This window comes from Callorhinchus milii, unplaced genomic scaffold (assembly GCF_018977255.1).
Source record: "Callorhinchus milii isolate IMCB2004 unplaced genomic scaffold, IMCB_Cmil_1.0 Scaffold3, whole genome shotgun sequence".
In the NCBI taxonomy this organism is placed as follows: domain Eukaryota; kingdom Metazoa; phylum Chordata; class Chondrichthyes; order Chimaeriformes; family Callorhinchidae; genus Callorhinchus; species Callorhinchus milii.
In genome coordinates, this window is record NW_024704744.1 from 78,852,585 (window position 1) to 78,867,485 (window position 14,901).

The window sequence follows — 14,901 nt, forward strand, 5'->3', positions numbered from 1 at the left end:
GGGAGTGGTGGAGGGCAGGGAGGGTATGGATAGGAGAGTGGCCTAAATTATATTTCACCATAAATCAATTTGCCAATATTATAGTCGCAGTATCTACCTGCGGCAATACAATAGGGAATGAACAGGAAACCAACAGCACTCAGAAGCTTTGCACCATTATTTTTTACACACATTGGAACTGAAGGGTACTGGGGTACCCTTCAGTTCTTCCTGCTCAGCACCTGTTAACCCTACAAGTCAAAGCCCCAGGTAGGGTAGCCCCAGCTGGATAAGCAGTGGGAAAGCTTGCCACACAGTTATATCAATGGCAAGCTATGAGGTTTTAACTGGTTAGACTCCAGCAGTACCCCAACGCACACACTTGTCAAAAAAATTGATGACTATTTGTGGGACACTGCTGTGCGCAATTGACTGCCGTGTTTTGCCCACAAAATACAAAATCACTCCAGTTTACAATATACTCTGCGAAGCCCTTTGAGACGTAATTTACAATGTGATATAAAGTACTGTATCAAATGCAAGGATTATTATTATTAAAGGGTAATCTTTTAATGCACCACATTGCTTGAAAATTATTGTGAAAGATTTCCTAATTGAGGCGGTGAAGGGTGGGGGAAGTAAAGGAAACTTTGAGTGATATATCGAATAGTGCGCGGGTGGATGTTAAGTGGAATGAGTCAACTCTGTTCACTTTAAGTGAGTCAGTTGTCGAGTGCTTTTTCAGCCAACTTTTCAATAGGTCTAGATGTTGCTCTCAGCTTGGTTAAACCCGAATAGAAGAAAATGCTCGAACGATTGGCTATAATTTGAAAACACTGTTGTCTTTTTTTATATTATATATATATCTATAATATATATAAACATTTTTCACAAAATATAAAAGAAAAACTGTCACTGCTCTGTTTGCAAGATATTACCTTTAAATTTCACACCAAAAGTCCTTTTACATTCACAAACTGTGCGTAACATCCGTGGAACTAACGAGTATTGATGTGTGTGAAAAAGAACAAAAAAATGGTGCTATTTTAAAACACAATTCATGGACTGACAGTACAGTAATAGGAGACGGTGGGTTAAAGATCACAGCACACAGTGTGGCAACTTTGCTACGAGAAACATTAAATCCAGCAGTTTGAAGTCACAAAGCGGTTACAATGTGGGGATCGGAGGGGAGGGGAGAGGGGAGAGAGGGAGAGGGGAGAGAAAAGACAGACATGCAGCGTTTAATAGGGTTCATTTTCCTTCAGCAGGCTCTTCAGACTTCGCTCCACTGCCTCATCCAGTTCCTCCTCCAGCTCCTCCTTCTTCGACATGGCCAGTTTGGACTGGTAATCTCTCACTATTTGGTCTATGTAAGGGGCGCTCTGAGTCCCGTGAAGCATCAGGGTCCATTCCTTGAGCACGCCCTTCTGCGCCGTGCCCCCCGTGAAGCCCACCTCCAGGGTCCAAGTCCCCCTGGGGTCCTCCCCCCACGTGTGGGTGGTCATGAAGGGCCACTTGTCGAAACCCACCTTGGAGTCGTCATCCCTGGGCCTGCGGCTCAGGAGGATGGACTTGGTGCCGGTGGGCGACGTCATGTTCAGGTTCAGGTCTCCCCGCCGGGTGGAGTTCACCGTGATCACAGCCTGTACATGCTCCAGGTAGCGAGCAAAGTTGGCCTTCCCTTCGCACGCGTCGGTCGTTATCGTCAGAACCAACTTGTCTTCCGACGTGATTGTCCTGTCGAGAGAAAAGCATAGGAGAATTTTCACACGATCCTATAATGCAGTCGTGGAGTCCTGTAGCATAATGGTTAGCGCACTTGTCTCGCAAGCGAGAGGACCCGGGTTCAATTCCCGGGTGGGGCCAAACCTTAGGCAAGTTTCCACTTTTCACCCACAAAATATACAGTCAGGTCACTTAACAGTATATTCTGTGAAGCGCTTTGAGACGTCTCAACAACGTGATAAGGCGCTACATCAAAATGCAAGGATTATTATTATTATTATTATTACGATCAGGTCGGATGAAGAAGAAAGCTCACCATCACAGCATCAAGCTGCTTTTTAAATGAATCCAGGGTCCTGGCCTCAACCACTCTCCCTGATAACTGAGTGTTATTCCTTAACTACACTCTGAGCAAAGAAATATTTCCTGGTGTCTGTCCTGAAATTGCCCTTGGTAATTCTAAACCTGTTTTCCCTTGTACTACTGTCTTGGTTCGGCCACTGTTAATCACTCCAAGACACTACCCTGTGTGAAGGGTGCTGTATAAAAGCAAGTTTGCTGTTATTGATTTGGCAAAATAGCCCAGGATCCTGTTTGCCTTGTTTATTGCTGCCTCACACTATTTTGACATACTGAGTGATGAGTACAATACAATTTGCATTTATATAATCGTGCCTTTAACTCAGTAACCTGATGCTGCAGGTATGCAAGAGTGATTCAGAGACTTATTGCCTGGTCAACCTCCTCTCCTCTTAATGAAACCTCTCTAGCATCTCCTCATCATTCATGATCACCCAGACTGAGAGCCTTTCAGCTTGTGTGCGCAGTCCTGGGTGCAGAGACTAAAAGGCATCTTTGCCATCAAAGTCAATGGGACACAAAAATAATAATATCAATAATCCTTGCATTTGATGTAGCGCCTTATCACGTCATTGAGACGTCGCAAAGCACTTCACAAAATGTACTGTAAAGTCAACTGATTGTATATTATGTGGGGGAAACGCGGCAGCCAAATGCACACAGCAAAGTTCCACAAATAGTCGTGGATTGAGTGACCAAATTATTATTATATATTTTTTGAAGGGATTATTACTTCTGGAAAGCGATCCACCAATCGACCGACTTACTGCTCGGTAAACTGAGGCATGTGGCATGTGGAGTAAGGAAACTTGTCTAAAATGTGCTCAGAGGTGAAATTAAATACTTGTCAAACAGTGTAAAAAAGAAATGCCTGGACAGCCATAAATCTACAGCCTCAAGACAAGTTAATCAGAACTGCAGACACTATGTTATACTCCACCTACGCAGAATCATGTCATTAAAAGCACTTTGCGGAATCAATTTAAAATTGTCCTCCCACTCTTAGCCTGGGGAATCCTTCGAGTTGATGCACGACAGTGAATAGTAGTTAAAAAATTCTGTTTCCCCAGGAATTTGCATCACTTATGGGAGTGAGGAGCGATCAAAACAAGCTAAGGCTCTTCAATCTTGTAAGGAGACGTCTCCAAGAGGACCTTGTGGAGGTGTGCAAGACGTTAAATGTGATCGAGAAAGTAAAATGAGAACAATACTTTTGGATTCGCTGAGACAGCAGAACGGATGAGAGAAAATGGGATTATGCTCCTTACAAGGCAAGATTTAATAGAGGTGTTCAAAATTATGAGGGGTTTTGATAGAATGTTAATAAGAAATTGTGCCCACTGGCGGGTGGGTCAGTAACCAGAGAACAGATTTAAGATAATTGACAAAATAACCAGAGGGGAGATGAGGAGAAATATTTTTACGCAGCGAGTTGTTACAATCTGGATGCACTGCCTGAAAGCAGTGATGGAAACAGGTTCAATAATAACTTTCAAAAGGGAATTGGATATTTATTTGAAAAAAAATTTACAAGGCCGTGGGGAAAGAATGGGGGAGTGGGACTAGTTGGATAACTCTTTCAAAGAGCCAGCATAGCCTTTATGGGCCGATTGGCCTCCTTCTGTGCTGTAGGATTCTAAGATTCTATGAAGTTGGCTACAAATTGAAAGGGATGTGAAGTAATTCCTCCTAAAGTCTCTTTTAGATCCTCCAGTTGCTATTTTTCAAAGAGCCAGCACAGCCATGATGGCCCGAATAGCCTTCTTTTGTGCTGTAAATTTCTATGGTTCTACCCATAAGTATTTCTTTTCCCAGGGAGCAACTTCAACTCAAGGAACATTACCGATATTTGTCGGTCTGGTACAGCTAATAGCATGTAGCATGCTTGTCTCTGAGTGAAAAGGTTGTCGGTTCAAGCCCCCACATCGGGACTTGGAGCTCACATAGTCTAGGCTGACACTGAGGGAATGATACATTAAATTGAGATCCTATCTGCCTATTCAGGTGGACGTTAAAGATCCTATGGCACTATTAGAAGAGAGAAGGGAATTTCTCCCGGTGTCCTGGCCACCAATCCCCCAAATAAAATTGGTCATTCACTCGGTGGCTGTTTGTGGGATATTGCTGTGCTCATCTACTGCTGTGGCTGCTGTGCTCATCTACAAAATACAGTCACTGCACTTTACAGTAATTCCCGTGAAGCACTTTGAGACATCTTTTCGAGGTGAAAGCCGCTTTATCAGATGCAATGATTAGCATTATGTCTGCACTGAGTTTCCTCTGAGATGTTTTCTGCTTCACACAAGGGCTTTTGGCAATGAGTTTCACACACTCACCCATTCCTCTGGGTAAAGAAGTTCCTCCTAAATTCTCCTTTAGATCTGTCAGTGGCTAGACTCTGTTATTGAACCCTTCCAATCGGGTTTCCATGTTGCCCACAGCAATGGAAACAGCCCAGCCACTAACGATATTCTGAACATCTGCAACCAGGGCTCTCTCTGCCTCCTTGTCCTCCTCGACCTCTCTGCCGCCATCAACACCGTCGATCACACTATACACTCTATCCTCCTCCACTGTCTCTCCTCTCAGCTCAACCTTCGCGGACCTGCCCTCGCCTGGTTTGAATCCTCTCCCACCACCTCCACTTTGTCGCCACTAACGGCTTCTCCTCCAGCCCCAGCACCGTCACGTGTTTCATCCATCAGGGCTCTGTCCTTGGCCCTCTTCTTTTCAATATCTACATGCTCCCACTTGGTGACATAATCCGCAGACATGGCGTCAAGTTCCAGATGTATGTGCCTTTCTGCCTCCACCTCAACTCTAGGACCACTGCTGTCCTCACAGACTGTCTGTCAGACATCAAGTCCTGGATGAGAGTTGAATGGCAACAAGACCAACGCTCTCTTTCTTGGCTCCCATCCCGAGGCTCTCCTGCTTGGCTCCCATCCCAAGGCTCTCCTGCTCGGTTCCTGTCAGTGCCTCCATACCTCGGATGCTGACAACATCTCCCTCCCTGGATGCACCCTACATCTCACAGAGCCAATACAGAACTATGGCATCCTGTTCGACTCTCAACTGTCGTTAATACCTCACATCCATGCCATGACCCTTTTTGTCTTTCCCCACCTCCGGAACATCACCCGGCTCTCCCACTGTCTCACACTGCTGGCAGCCGAGACTCTCATACACGCATTCATAACATCCAGGCTTGACTACGCAAATTGCCTGCTTGTTGGCCTCCCCAACTCCTCCCTCCATAGGCTGCAGATCATCCAGAACGCTGCAGCCCATATCCCTTCCGCGACCCTATCACCTCCATTCTCTCCTGACTCCATTGGTTTCCCATCACATAAAGGATACAGTTCAAGGCCCTGGTCCTCGTTTTCAAAGCCTTCCATGGCCTTGTTCCTCCCTAACTCTGCGACCTCCTAACCCCCTACCAACCTGCCCGACCCTCCGCTCAGCGGGCTCCAGCCTGCTTCACCTCCCCGCATCACCCGCCCCACCATTGGCGGGCGGGCCTTCTGACACTCTGCCCCCACCCTCTGGAACTCCATCCCACAGTCCCTCTGCTTCGCCCCCTCCCTTGCCTCCTTCAAGACACATCTCAAGACCTTCCTTTTCAACCGTGCCTTTGGTTACCCTTCTTGCCCCCCTGCCTCCACCCTCCCTGATCCCAACCTCTAACTTGGGTCCAAAACGCTGATGGTTCGGCGCCTTAGAACATCCTACAGATGTAAAAGGCGCTATACAAATGTAATTTTTGTTGTTGTTTGTTATTGAACCCCTTCATAATTTTAAGCCCATTGGTCGCCCAGGCTTAATAGCCTTCCGTGCTGAGCTTCCACTGCTGTATCATCACGTGGAGCGTCTGAATAAGTTTTATTTCTCCAATCCCATCGATTAGGACCAGTGTAAGTAAAACAAACACCTGCTGAGTCAAAACTAAGCTGTCGGCCCATAAAAATAACCCCTGGTCATGCCAGTGCATTCTGCCTGTTCAGGTGGTGGACATTAAAAGATCTTGCGGCGCTATTCGCAAAAGGGAGTTTCTCATGGTGTCCTGGCCAACAATTTGCCCATGTTATCTGATATCTCTACTCCATATCGCTTGAGACCTTTACCATAAAAATCTATTGACATCGGTCTTGAAAATTTCAATGGATCCAGCATCCACAGCCTTTTGGGGGAGAGAGTACCGGATTTACACTACCTTTTGTATGTGAAAAAGTGCTTCCTGATTTCACTCCAAAACGAAACTTCATCCTTGTTGTCTGAAACTTTCCCGGAAGGAAAATCGCTTCAACCCCCCCATGGGAATATGTGGATGGTACTCACTGCGGTTCCTGAATCGATCCTGCAATACAGTGGAACCTCTCGGGAACGGTCTTCCAATCTTTCGCCAGTTTAACCATGGCCCCTGCGTCCAGGACCCCATAACCAAAGAGGTGGTTGAACTCCAGGCCCACGCCGTTCCTTCTCCACCTGTGCACCTCATCGTGGAGTTGGTTACGTTTGGACGTCAGCACGCTGAGATGCTGCATGTCTCTCCATGTCAGGTTCGGACTGAGAAACAGGAGGCGGAGAGAGGTGAGAGACATAGGAACATACGAACACGGGAATAGGAGTCAGCCATTCAGCCCCTCGAGCCTGTTCTGCCATTCTGTTAGATCATGGAATATCTGTCCCTAACTCCTTTTACCCGCCTTTGCTCCATATCCTTTAATACCCTGACCTAACAAAACTCTATCCACCTCAGTCTTGAAAAAGTGAATTGATCCAGCATCCACAGCCTTTTGGGAGAGAGAGTTCCAGATTTCCATTACCCTGTGTATGAAAAAATACTTCCTGATTTCACTCCTAAATGGCCTAGCTCTAATTTTAAGATTATGCTCCTTGTTCTGGATTCCCCCACCAGAGCAAATTGTTTCTTTGTAGCTAACTTATCAAATCCCTTTATCATTTTAAACACCTCAATAGATCAATCGACGATCTTCTAAACTCAAGGGAATACAAGCCAGTTTCATGCAACCTGTCCTGATAATCTAACCCTTTAAGCCCTGATAACATTCTGGTGAATCTGCACTGCATCCCCTCCAGGGCCAATATATCTTTCCTGAGGTACAGCACCCAAAACTGAACGCAGTACTCCAGATGTGGTCTGACCAAGGCTCTGTACAACTGAGTCAGTGTAAAACCCATTTTAATCATTTTAATCAGCAAGTAACCAGGATTATAAAGTTAGAAAGGATTATACAGTTATGAAGTTAAATTGTTATAGTGCCTCATCACGTTGGAAGGTACTGTAAAGTGGATTGGCTGTATTTTGTGTGTGGAATGCCATAAAAAGACATAAGGTCATAAAGGATATACAGGGTCTGCATTGAGAGGAGCTCAACTGGAACAACATTAAGTTATGTTGCTAAGTACTTCCATACTCGTCCCAATCAACGTTAACCGACCATCTGAGTTTCAGTGGCATTTGGGATTTCAACAGGGAGAAAATCATCCTGAAACCTCTTGATCAGTGGAGTCCTGTAGCTCAGTGGTTAGAGCACTCGCCTGTGATAAGGCCCTATATCAAACGCAAGGATTATTATTATTATTACTAGTAGTAGTAGTACCCCCACACCCCAAACAAAATAACTGATACGTACTTGGCTTCCAAAGACAAGGCAAACACACCAGCAGCTTCTGGCGCTGCTGCTGAAGTCCCTGAATGCCGCAGAGTACAGTTCCCGTACAGGTCAGTGGTCGCCTGTAAAGATAGTGATTTGCAATTAATCACACCATCTCCTAAAATAAGCTGCTTTCCCCCATCGCACACCCACGCAAAGATAGGTTCCTTTCATCCGGCCACTCTCTTCAATTCAGCCCAGTGTCCCACTCCCTCCTTCCCTTTAAAACTCTCCGTAAGACCAAACTCTATTGTCCTGTTTTCGGCCATTGTTCCTCCCCTAAGCCCTCCTCCACTCCACCATCCCTGCCTCCCCTCCACAGCTCCCACCCCCCACCTCCCCCGTCCTCAGCTCGCACTTCCACTCAACAGTGTGAAGCTTTTGTAGACATCCTCCCCACTCTCTCTGGCTCTCCGTGTATGATCAGAGACAACAACAAATTGCATTTGTACAGCGCTTTTCACATCCAGAGGATGTCCCAAGGTGCTGAACAGTGAAGGATTTGCACCCAAGCTGGGGGTTGGGATCAGGAGGAGTGGACGGCAGGGAGGGAGGAGGTAGGAGGGTGGCCGAAGGTATGGTCGAAGATAAAGGTCTTGAGATGAGCCTTGAAGGAGGCAAGAAAGGGGGAGAGGTGAAGAGACTGTGGGATGGAGTTCCAAAGTGTGGGGGCAGAAAGACTGAAGGCCCAACTGCCAAAGGTGGGGTGGACAATTTGGGGAATGGAGAACCAAGCGAGAATCCGGTGAGCAGAGGGAGCTCAGAGACAGATCTGCATAGGGTTAGCAGGTCACAGAGATGGGAGAAGTAGGTTGGAGACAGCCTTCAGTCGTCTAGTGATCTGAAAATGGGTCCATCGTAGAGACTCCACAACAACAGCAACAACTTACATTTATATAGCACCCTTCATGTGGGGCAGCGTCTCAGAGTGCTTAGCAGTGGCCGAGCCTGACCCCGAAAGAAGGGAAAGAGTGGGCAAGGCAGAGAAATTGAGGGAGAGAGTTCCAAAGGATTGGGGTGGCCAGACAGGACAGGGCAGGACAGATCGAGCAGAGGGGTACAGCACCCACCACGCCGGCCTCAGGATTCCTCTTCCTCCCGTTGCTGAATGTGGAGGCGAGCGTGGAAGAGCAACTCTCGTCATAGAGCGCAGTCCTGCCGTCGTTGATGGCCGAGTTAATGGAGATGGTCCACATGCTCGAGGCGTAGCCATCGCAGTTACAATCATCGTAGCTGCCACCATCCCCCGAAGCCCAGACGTAGATGCTGCCTTTTCCATTCCGACCCTGCATTTAGAACATCAAACCGTCATGTTAGCCCAGAGCTGGATTCAGAATTCTTATGATAATAATAATAATCCTTGCATTTAATATAGATCACATCGTTGAGATGTTTCAAAGCGCTTCACAGAATATACTGTAAGTATAAGTGTATATGTTGTGGGCGAAATGTGGCAGCCGATTTGCACACAGCAGTGTCCCGCAAACAGTTGTGGATTGAGTGACTATTTTTGTTGTTGTTTTGGAAGGATTATTACCCCCGGAAAGCAATCCACCAATCGACAAACAACCGGGTTCCTACTGACTGTTAGTTAAACAGAGGCGTGTGGAGTAAGAAAATTAGACGAAGGTTTCGCTCCGGCTGGGAATCGAACCTGGGTCCGCTTGCTTGCGAGGTGCGCTTACTAACCATTAGGACTCCAATTCACAGGGCCCCAGTGGTTATTCTGGGCGAATGAGATCAGATGAGCCAAAGGGCCTCATTCATCCGAATCAATTTTGTGTGAGCTTGTCATATGTTTAAATCTCTATATAAAACTGTATGTCCAATATTTTCACGTCTCTCAGATGTCAAACTAACAGTCACTACATCTTGGCTTTGGTGGCTCCCATCTTAATCCTTCTCCTTCCTACAATCTCACTTCTCTGAACGCACTTTCTGGAGTTTCTCACAACTCTACCATTGCTAATGGAAGAGAGGAAAGCTTGTCTCCAACTCTTATGCCAACTGCTTACTTGCCCCTCATTAACGTTTAACTTTCTACAGCAACAACTTGCTTTTATATAGCGCCTTCACACAGGACGGTGTCTCAGAGCACTATAACTTTCTGTAAAGCCCAAGATTATTCAAGGCTTGAACCCTGTTCCCATATATGGCAAAGATCTCCAAGCACCACATTAGGAATTCCTGGATAAAATACAAGGAAAGGTCCGTCATGTGATAAATGAGCCTTTCCTCACTTCTGAGCTCCACACTGTCTCGCACACACTTTCTCTCACCCAATCTTTCCTGTCTTTCTCTGTTTAAGCGCTATACAAATGTAATCTTGTTCTTGTTATCAATCTCGTTACTCTTAAGCACAATGGGTAATGTGTTTGTCAGAGATCAGAAGCACGCACCACCATATTGTGGTAAAGAATATTCTGTATGTCTTTTGAGTATAAGACATTTGATTAGTCTCAAACCGTTACATATAGTTTGTTCCTGTTTATGTGAAGCGCTTTGAGACATTTGAAGACGTGATAAGGCGCTGTATCAAATGCAAGGGTTATTATTATCATTATTATTACTTCACTGCATCAGTAACATTTGCTGTTTCGACTGTAGAAGAACATAAATTCCCTTCATGTCTCTAAAATCTTAGTTGCATTTACTCAAGGTTACTGTATTGTGAACAAGGTTGCTTTTCTGTGAGCAATGTAGCAAGATCTTAGCTTTCCTTTTCAATGTGACTACTAGGATCAAGAACTGATGGGCACTATGTCTTAAAGTTACTTGTAGTTATGATATTATACAAATTCTTTAGCTCAAATTCATAAAGTAGTTCATGAGCCACATCAATAATAATAATAATCCTTGCATTTGGTATAGCTCCTTATCATGTCGTTGAGACGTTTCAAAGTGCTTCGCAGAATATATCGTAAAGTGGATTGGCTGTATATTTTGCAGGTGAAACTCAGCAGCCAATTGCGCACAGCAAAGTCCCACAAACAGTAGTGAATTGAATGACAACATCTTTTTTTAGGAATATTAACCCCAGAAAGCAATCTGCCAATTGACTAACAACCTGGTTCCTACTTACTGCTCAGTAAATAGAGGCGTGTGGAGTAAGGAAACTTGCCTTAAGGTTTTGTCCCACCCGGGAATCGAACCAAAGTCCTCTTGTTTATGAGGCGAGTGCAATGTATAGGAGCCACAATGTTATCCCATGTTTCTTCCCCGACATTAGACTAAACCGGAATCACACGTTAATCTGACCTTATTCACACCATCAGCCATGGCCTGCAGTGTCAGCTCACGAGGTCCATCCACAGTCTTGCCGTCGTCGGTCGGACCCCAGCTGGCACTGTAGATGTCTATAGTCTGAGGCATGTGACTGATGGAAGAAGCTTCTATGATATCAGTCATGAATGGCTGGTCCAACATCCGGATGCCTGTAAGATGTTACAGATGAGGTGAAAGAGTTTCCTTCCTTATTTTAACATATACAGAGAGGAATATAAATTCAGTCGCTTTTTAATACCGGCAGACAATTGTTTTTAAACAATAAAAGGGAGTACATTCATTGAGCACCGGGGCAATAACACCCTTGTCTGTCTTCATATCGCACCTGAAGACCTTTCTCTTCGACTGACCTTTGGATGAGACGTTAAACTGAAGCCGTTTGCCTGTTCAGGTGGATGCCAAATGCTCATTCCATGGCTGTTTGTGAGACATTGATGTGCACAAATTGATTGCCACATTCAATCACAAAATACACAGTCACCACACTTTATACACTGAAGCGTTTTGGGATGTCTGGGTTCTGTAGCTCAGTAGTTAGAGCACTCGGCTCGGATGCAAGAGACCTGGGTTTAATTCCTGGCAGGGCGAAATGTTGGGCAATTTCCTTACTCCACACATCATTGTTTACCTAGCAGTAAGTAGGAATCTGGTTGTTAGTCAACTGGTAAATCCTTTTCCAGGGGTAATAATTCCCTAAACAATTGGCCACTGATACCACGAAGGTTTGTGGGAGACTGCTCTGCACAATTGGCTGACACGGTTCACCCATGATAAGATTCTTTCCTTTCCTTTTGTGTCAGGGTTGTTATTATTATTATTATTATTATTATTATTATTATTATTATTATTATTCACATTGCTTGAGTTTAAAGTATACAATATGAAGTGACTGTCATATCCCTGGAAGTCTTAATAACTTCAAGGTCAAAATAGCAATAATATTAACAATAATAATAATCCTTGAATTGGATATAGCTCCTTTCATATCAGGAGACGGTCTCAAAGCGCTTCACAGAATATACCGTAAAGTTCAGTGACTGTGAAGCCAACTTGCACACAGCAATCTCCCACAAACAGCCATGAAGTGAGTGACCGACTCTATCTAGGAGATTGGTGGCCAAGACACTGGGAGAAAAACTCCCTTTCTCTTTTCCAATAGCATCACGGAATCTTTAACACCCACGTGAACCTCGGTTTAGCGACTCATCTGAAGGACGGCACCTCATACAATACAGTGCTCTCTCATGGGAGCAATGCACTGGAGCGTCAGCTTGGACTATGCAAATTCAAATCATCCAAAACTCTGCAGCTCGTGTACACTTGCGCACCAGGCTCCGCGACCCCATTACTCCCACCCTCCACTGGCTCCCCATCCCCCAGATGATCGAGTTTAAGATCCTCATCCTCACTTTTAAGGCCATCCATGACCTTGCCCTCTCCTACCTCTCTGACCTGCTGACTCCCTACGAGCCTGCCCGCTACCTCCATTCATCGGGCTCCGGCCTGCTCTACGTCTCCCGCCCGACCCGCCCTATCATTGGTGGCCGGGCTTTCAGCCTCTCTGCCCACACACTCTAGAACTCCATCCCACGGTCCCTTCGCCTCGGTTCCTCCCTTGCCTCCTTCAAGGCCGGTCTCAAGACCCTTCTCTTCGATCGTGCCTTTGGTCGCCCTCCCACCTCTCTGCCTTCCCTCACCCGTAAACACAACTTCCCCATGCTCGGGCCCCGACACCTGACTGTTCAGCGCTTTGGGACGTCCTTCCGACGTGAAACGCGCTCTATAAATGCAATTTTCTTGTTATTGTTGTTCAAAGTTTGCAGAATATCTAATTCAATGATAATATCAAATTCACAAGCCTTTTTTTTATATAAGAAAATGTTATTTGCACGAGTAACTGCTCAATGTGCTTCGCATTTATGCAATGCTCCTTAGATGCCTTCACAGAGGTTACTACATACCTGCCACTTTGGAGGAGTAAGCCACCCCCACACCACAGACATTGTCGTTGGCAGCAGCTGACACTTCACCAGCGCATCTCGTCCCGTGGCTGTACAGGAAGAACCCACAATACATCACAAGTAGTAAACGCAGGAATCGGGAACAAGAAAAGGAAACAGGGACAAAAGGGTTAAATTACGAGCATTCGTTGGAGCAATTCGGATTGTATTCCCTGGAGTTCAGAAGGTTGAGGGGTGATATAATCGAGGTGTTTAATTGAGGCAATAGGGTAGATACAGAGAAACTACTTCCTCTGGTGGGGAATCCAGAACAAGGGGGCATAATCCTAAAATTAGAGCTACGCCATTTAGGAGTGAAATCAGGAAGCACTTTTTCACACAAAGGGTTGCGGAAATCTGGAAGTCTCTCGCCCAAAACACTGTGGATGCTGGATCAATTGGGGGATATGGAGATCAGGCAGGTAAATGAAGTTAAGCTACAGATGAGCCATGATCTATTAGGATTGTGCAACACACTTGAGAGGCTGGATGGCTGACTCCTGTTCCTATATGAATTGAGTCTGTAAAGGAACACCCATGGATAAGGGGTAGCAGACACATTATCCTGGAATATCACAGTCCTTTCATTTCTACCTGGATGGGAGGGGGGAGGGGTCAAAATTGCGGTATTCCAAAACATATTTCTTCCTTATTCCAAGGACATCAACCGTGCTTTCAGTCATCTTTCCCCTCCCACTGGCTTCAACGTCCCGTGAATAACAGAGCCAGAAGCGACCATTCTGCATCGCAAAGACCAAGGAAAGGCCTCACTGCAAAACTCTTGTGACCTGACGGATAATTGGAGCACTGGAGAACGAATCAATAAGCTGTAGCCATTTCAGCCACTGCCTCCTAAAGAAATGTGTGCGCAGGTTAACACTACCGCCAGAGTGCTTTCAAAGGTTTCCTCGATGCAACTACATTTCAGAGACAAAATCAATACAACACTAAACAAAGCCACTGAGTGGCACTGATCATGCATTATATTTATAATTTAGCAAGAAAGCACACAGGGCATTGCCCAGCCAGCCTGCTAATAGCTTCCTGACGGCACCGAGAGACTGGTTCAGCCGGGTCTAAATCACCTGTTAAACCAGTCGTCTGTGTAGCGAGGATATGGATAAGGATCATTACTGCTGAAGTCATAGCTGGCCTCTGCGTTCTGCAATGAAACAAGAACAACAGGAACAACATGAAGAACAACCATAGGAATAATCCACGCGCTTAAAAAAAGAAAATAAGAATAAATAATTTTATCTGGCAAAATGCTGCTTGTCTTTTTTTTAAAAAAAACACATAATTTTTAGACATCTCTTGTGTGCAATTGGGCTGCCTTAAATCAGAAAATCTCACTGTAGAAAAATAGCAGAACTTTGTTTTTTCCACTGACAACAAAATACACAGTCACCACAATTTACAGTAAATCCTATGAAGCACTTTGAGACGTTCCCCCTACCCAACGTGAAACGTGAACAGGCAGACAGGATCTCGGTTTAATATCTCATTCAAACAACAGCACTGAGACAATGCAGACCTTGAAGCCCTCCCCAGCACTGCAATGGAATATTAGCCTAGACTACGTGAGTTCAAAGTCCCAATGTGAGGCTTCTGACTCAAAGGTGAGAGACTACCGACTGAGCCAGGCTGACACTTTATCGACAGGAATAGATCTAGGTACCTAGGTACTAAACTGATTTAATGGTGTGTTAATACCTAATACAAAGAACAGACATATATTGCAAAGATACCACCAAAAGTTAGACGCAAGCTTTATCACTAACAGGTGCCAGCTACCATCTCAGCCTTGAAAGCAGATGTGTCAGAGATCTTTATAGAGATATATAAGATTTTAAATCGGATCGAAAAAAAAA

At 45.3% G+C, this 14,901-nt stretch overlaps 1 protein-coding gene across 1 annotated transcript in view; it reads right to left on the reverse strand.

The window, feature by feature from the left end:
• Window positions 1–898: 898 nt before the first annotated feature.
• The window catches only part of pcsk2 (proprotein convertase subtilisin/kexin type 2), a 43,172-nt gene continuing 29,169 nt past the window's right edge, over window positions 899–14,901 (reverse strand). Inside the window, exons 6-12 of the mRNA XM_007892282.2 lie at window positions 14,116–14,192; window positions 12,992–13,080; window positions 11,004–11,179; window positions 8,816–9,031; window positions 7,725–7,825; window positions 6,406–6,633; window positions 899–1,719 (exon numbers count right to left, since the gene is read on the reverse strand). Coding sequence (XP_007890473.1) covers window positions 1,224–1,719; window positions 6,406–6,633; window positions 7,725–7,825; window positions 8,816–9,031; window positions 11,004–11,179; window positions 12,992–13,080; window positions 14,116–14,192 — 1,383 coding nt within the window. The 3' untranslated portion in view covers window positions 899–1,223. The remainder of the gene's footprint in view (window positions 1,720–6,405; window positions 6,634–7,724; window positions 7,826–8,815; window positions 9,032–11,003; window positions 11,180–12,991; window positions 13,081–14,115; window positions 14,193–14,901) is intronic.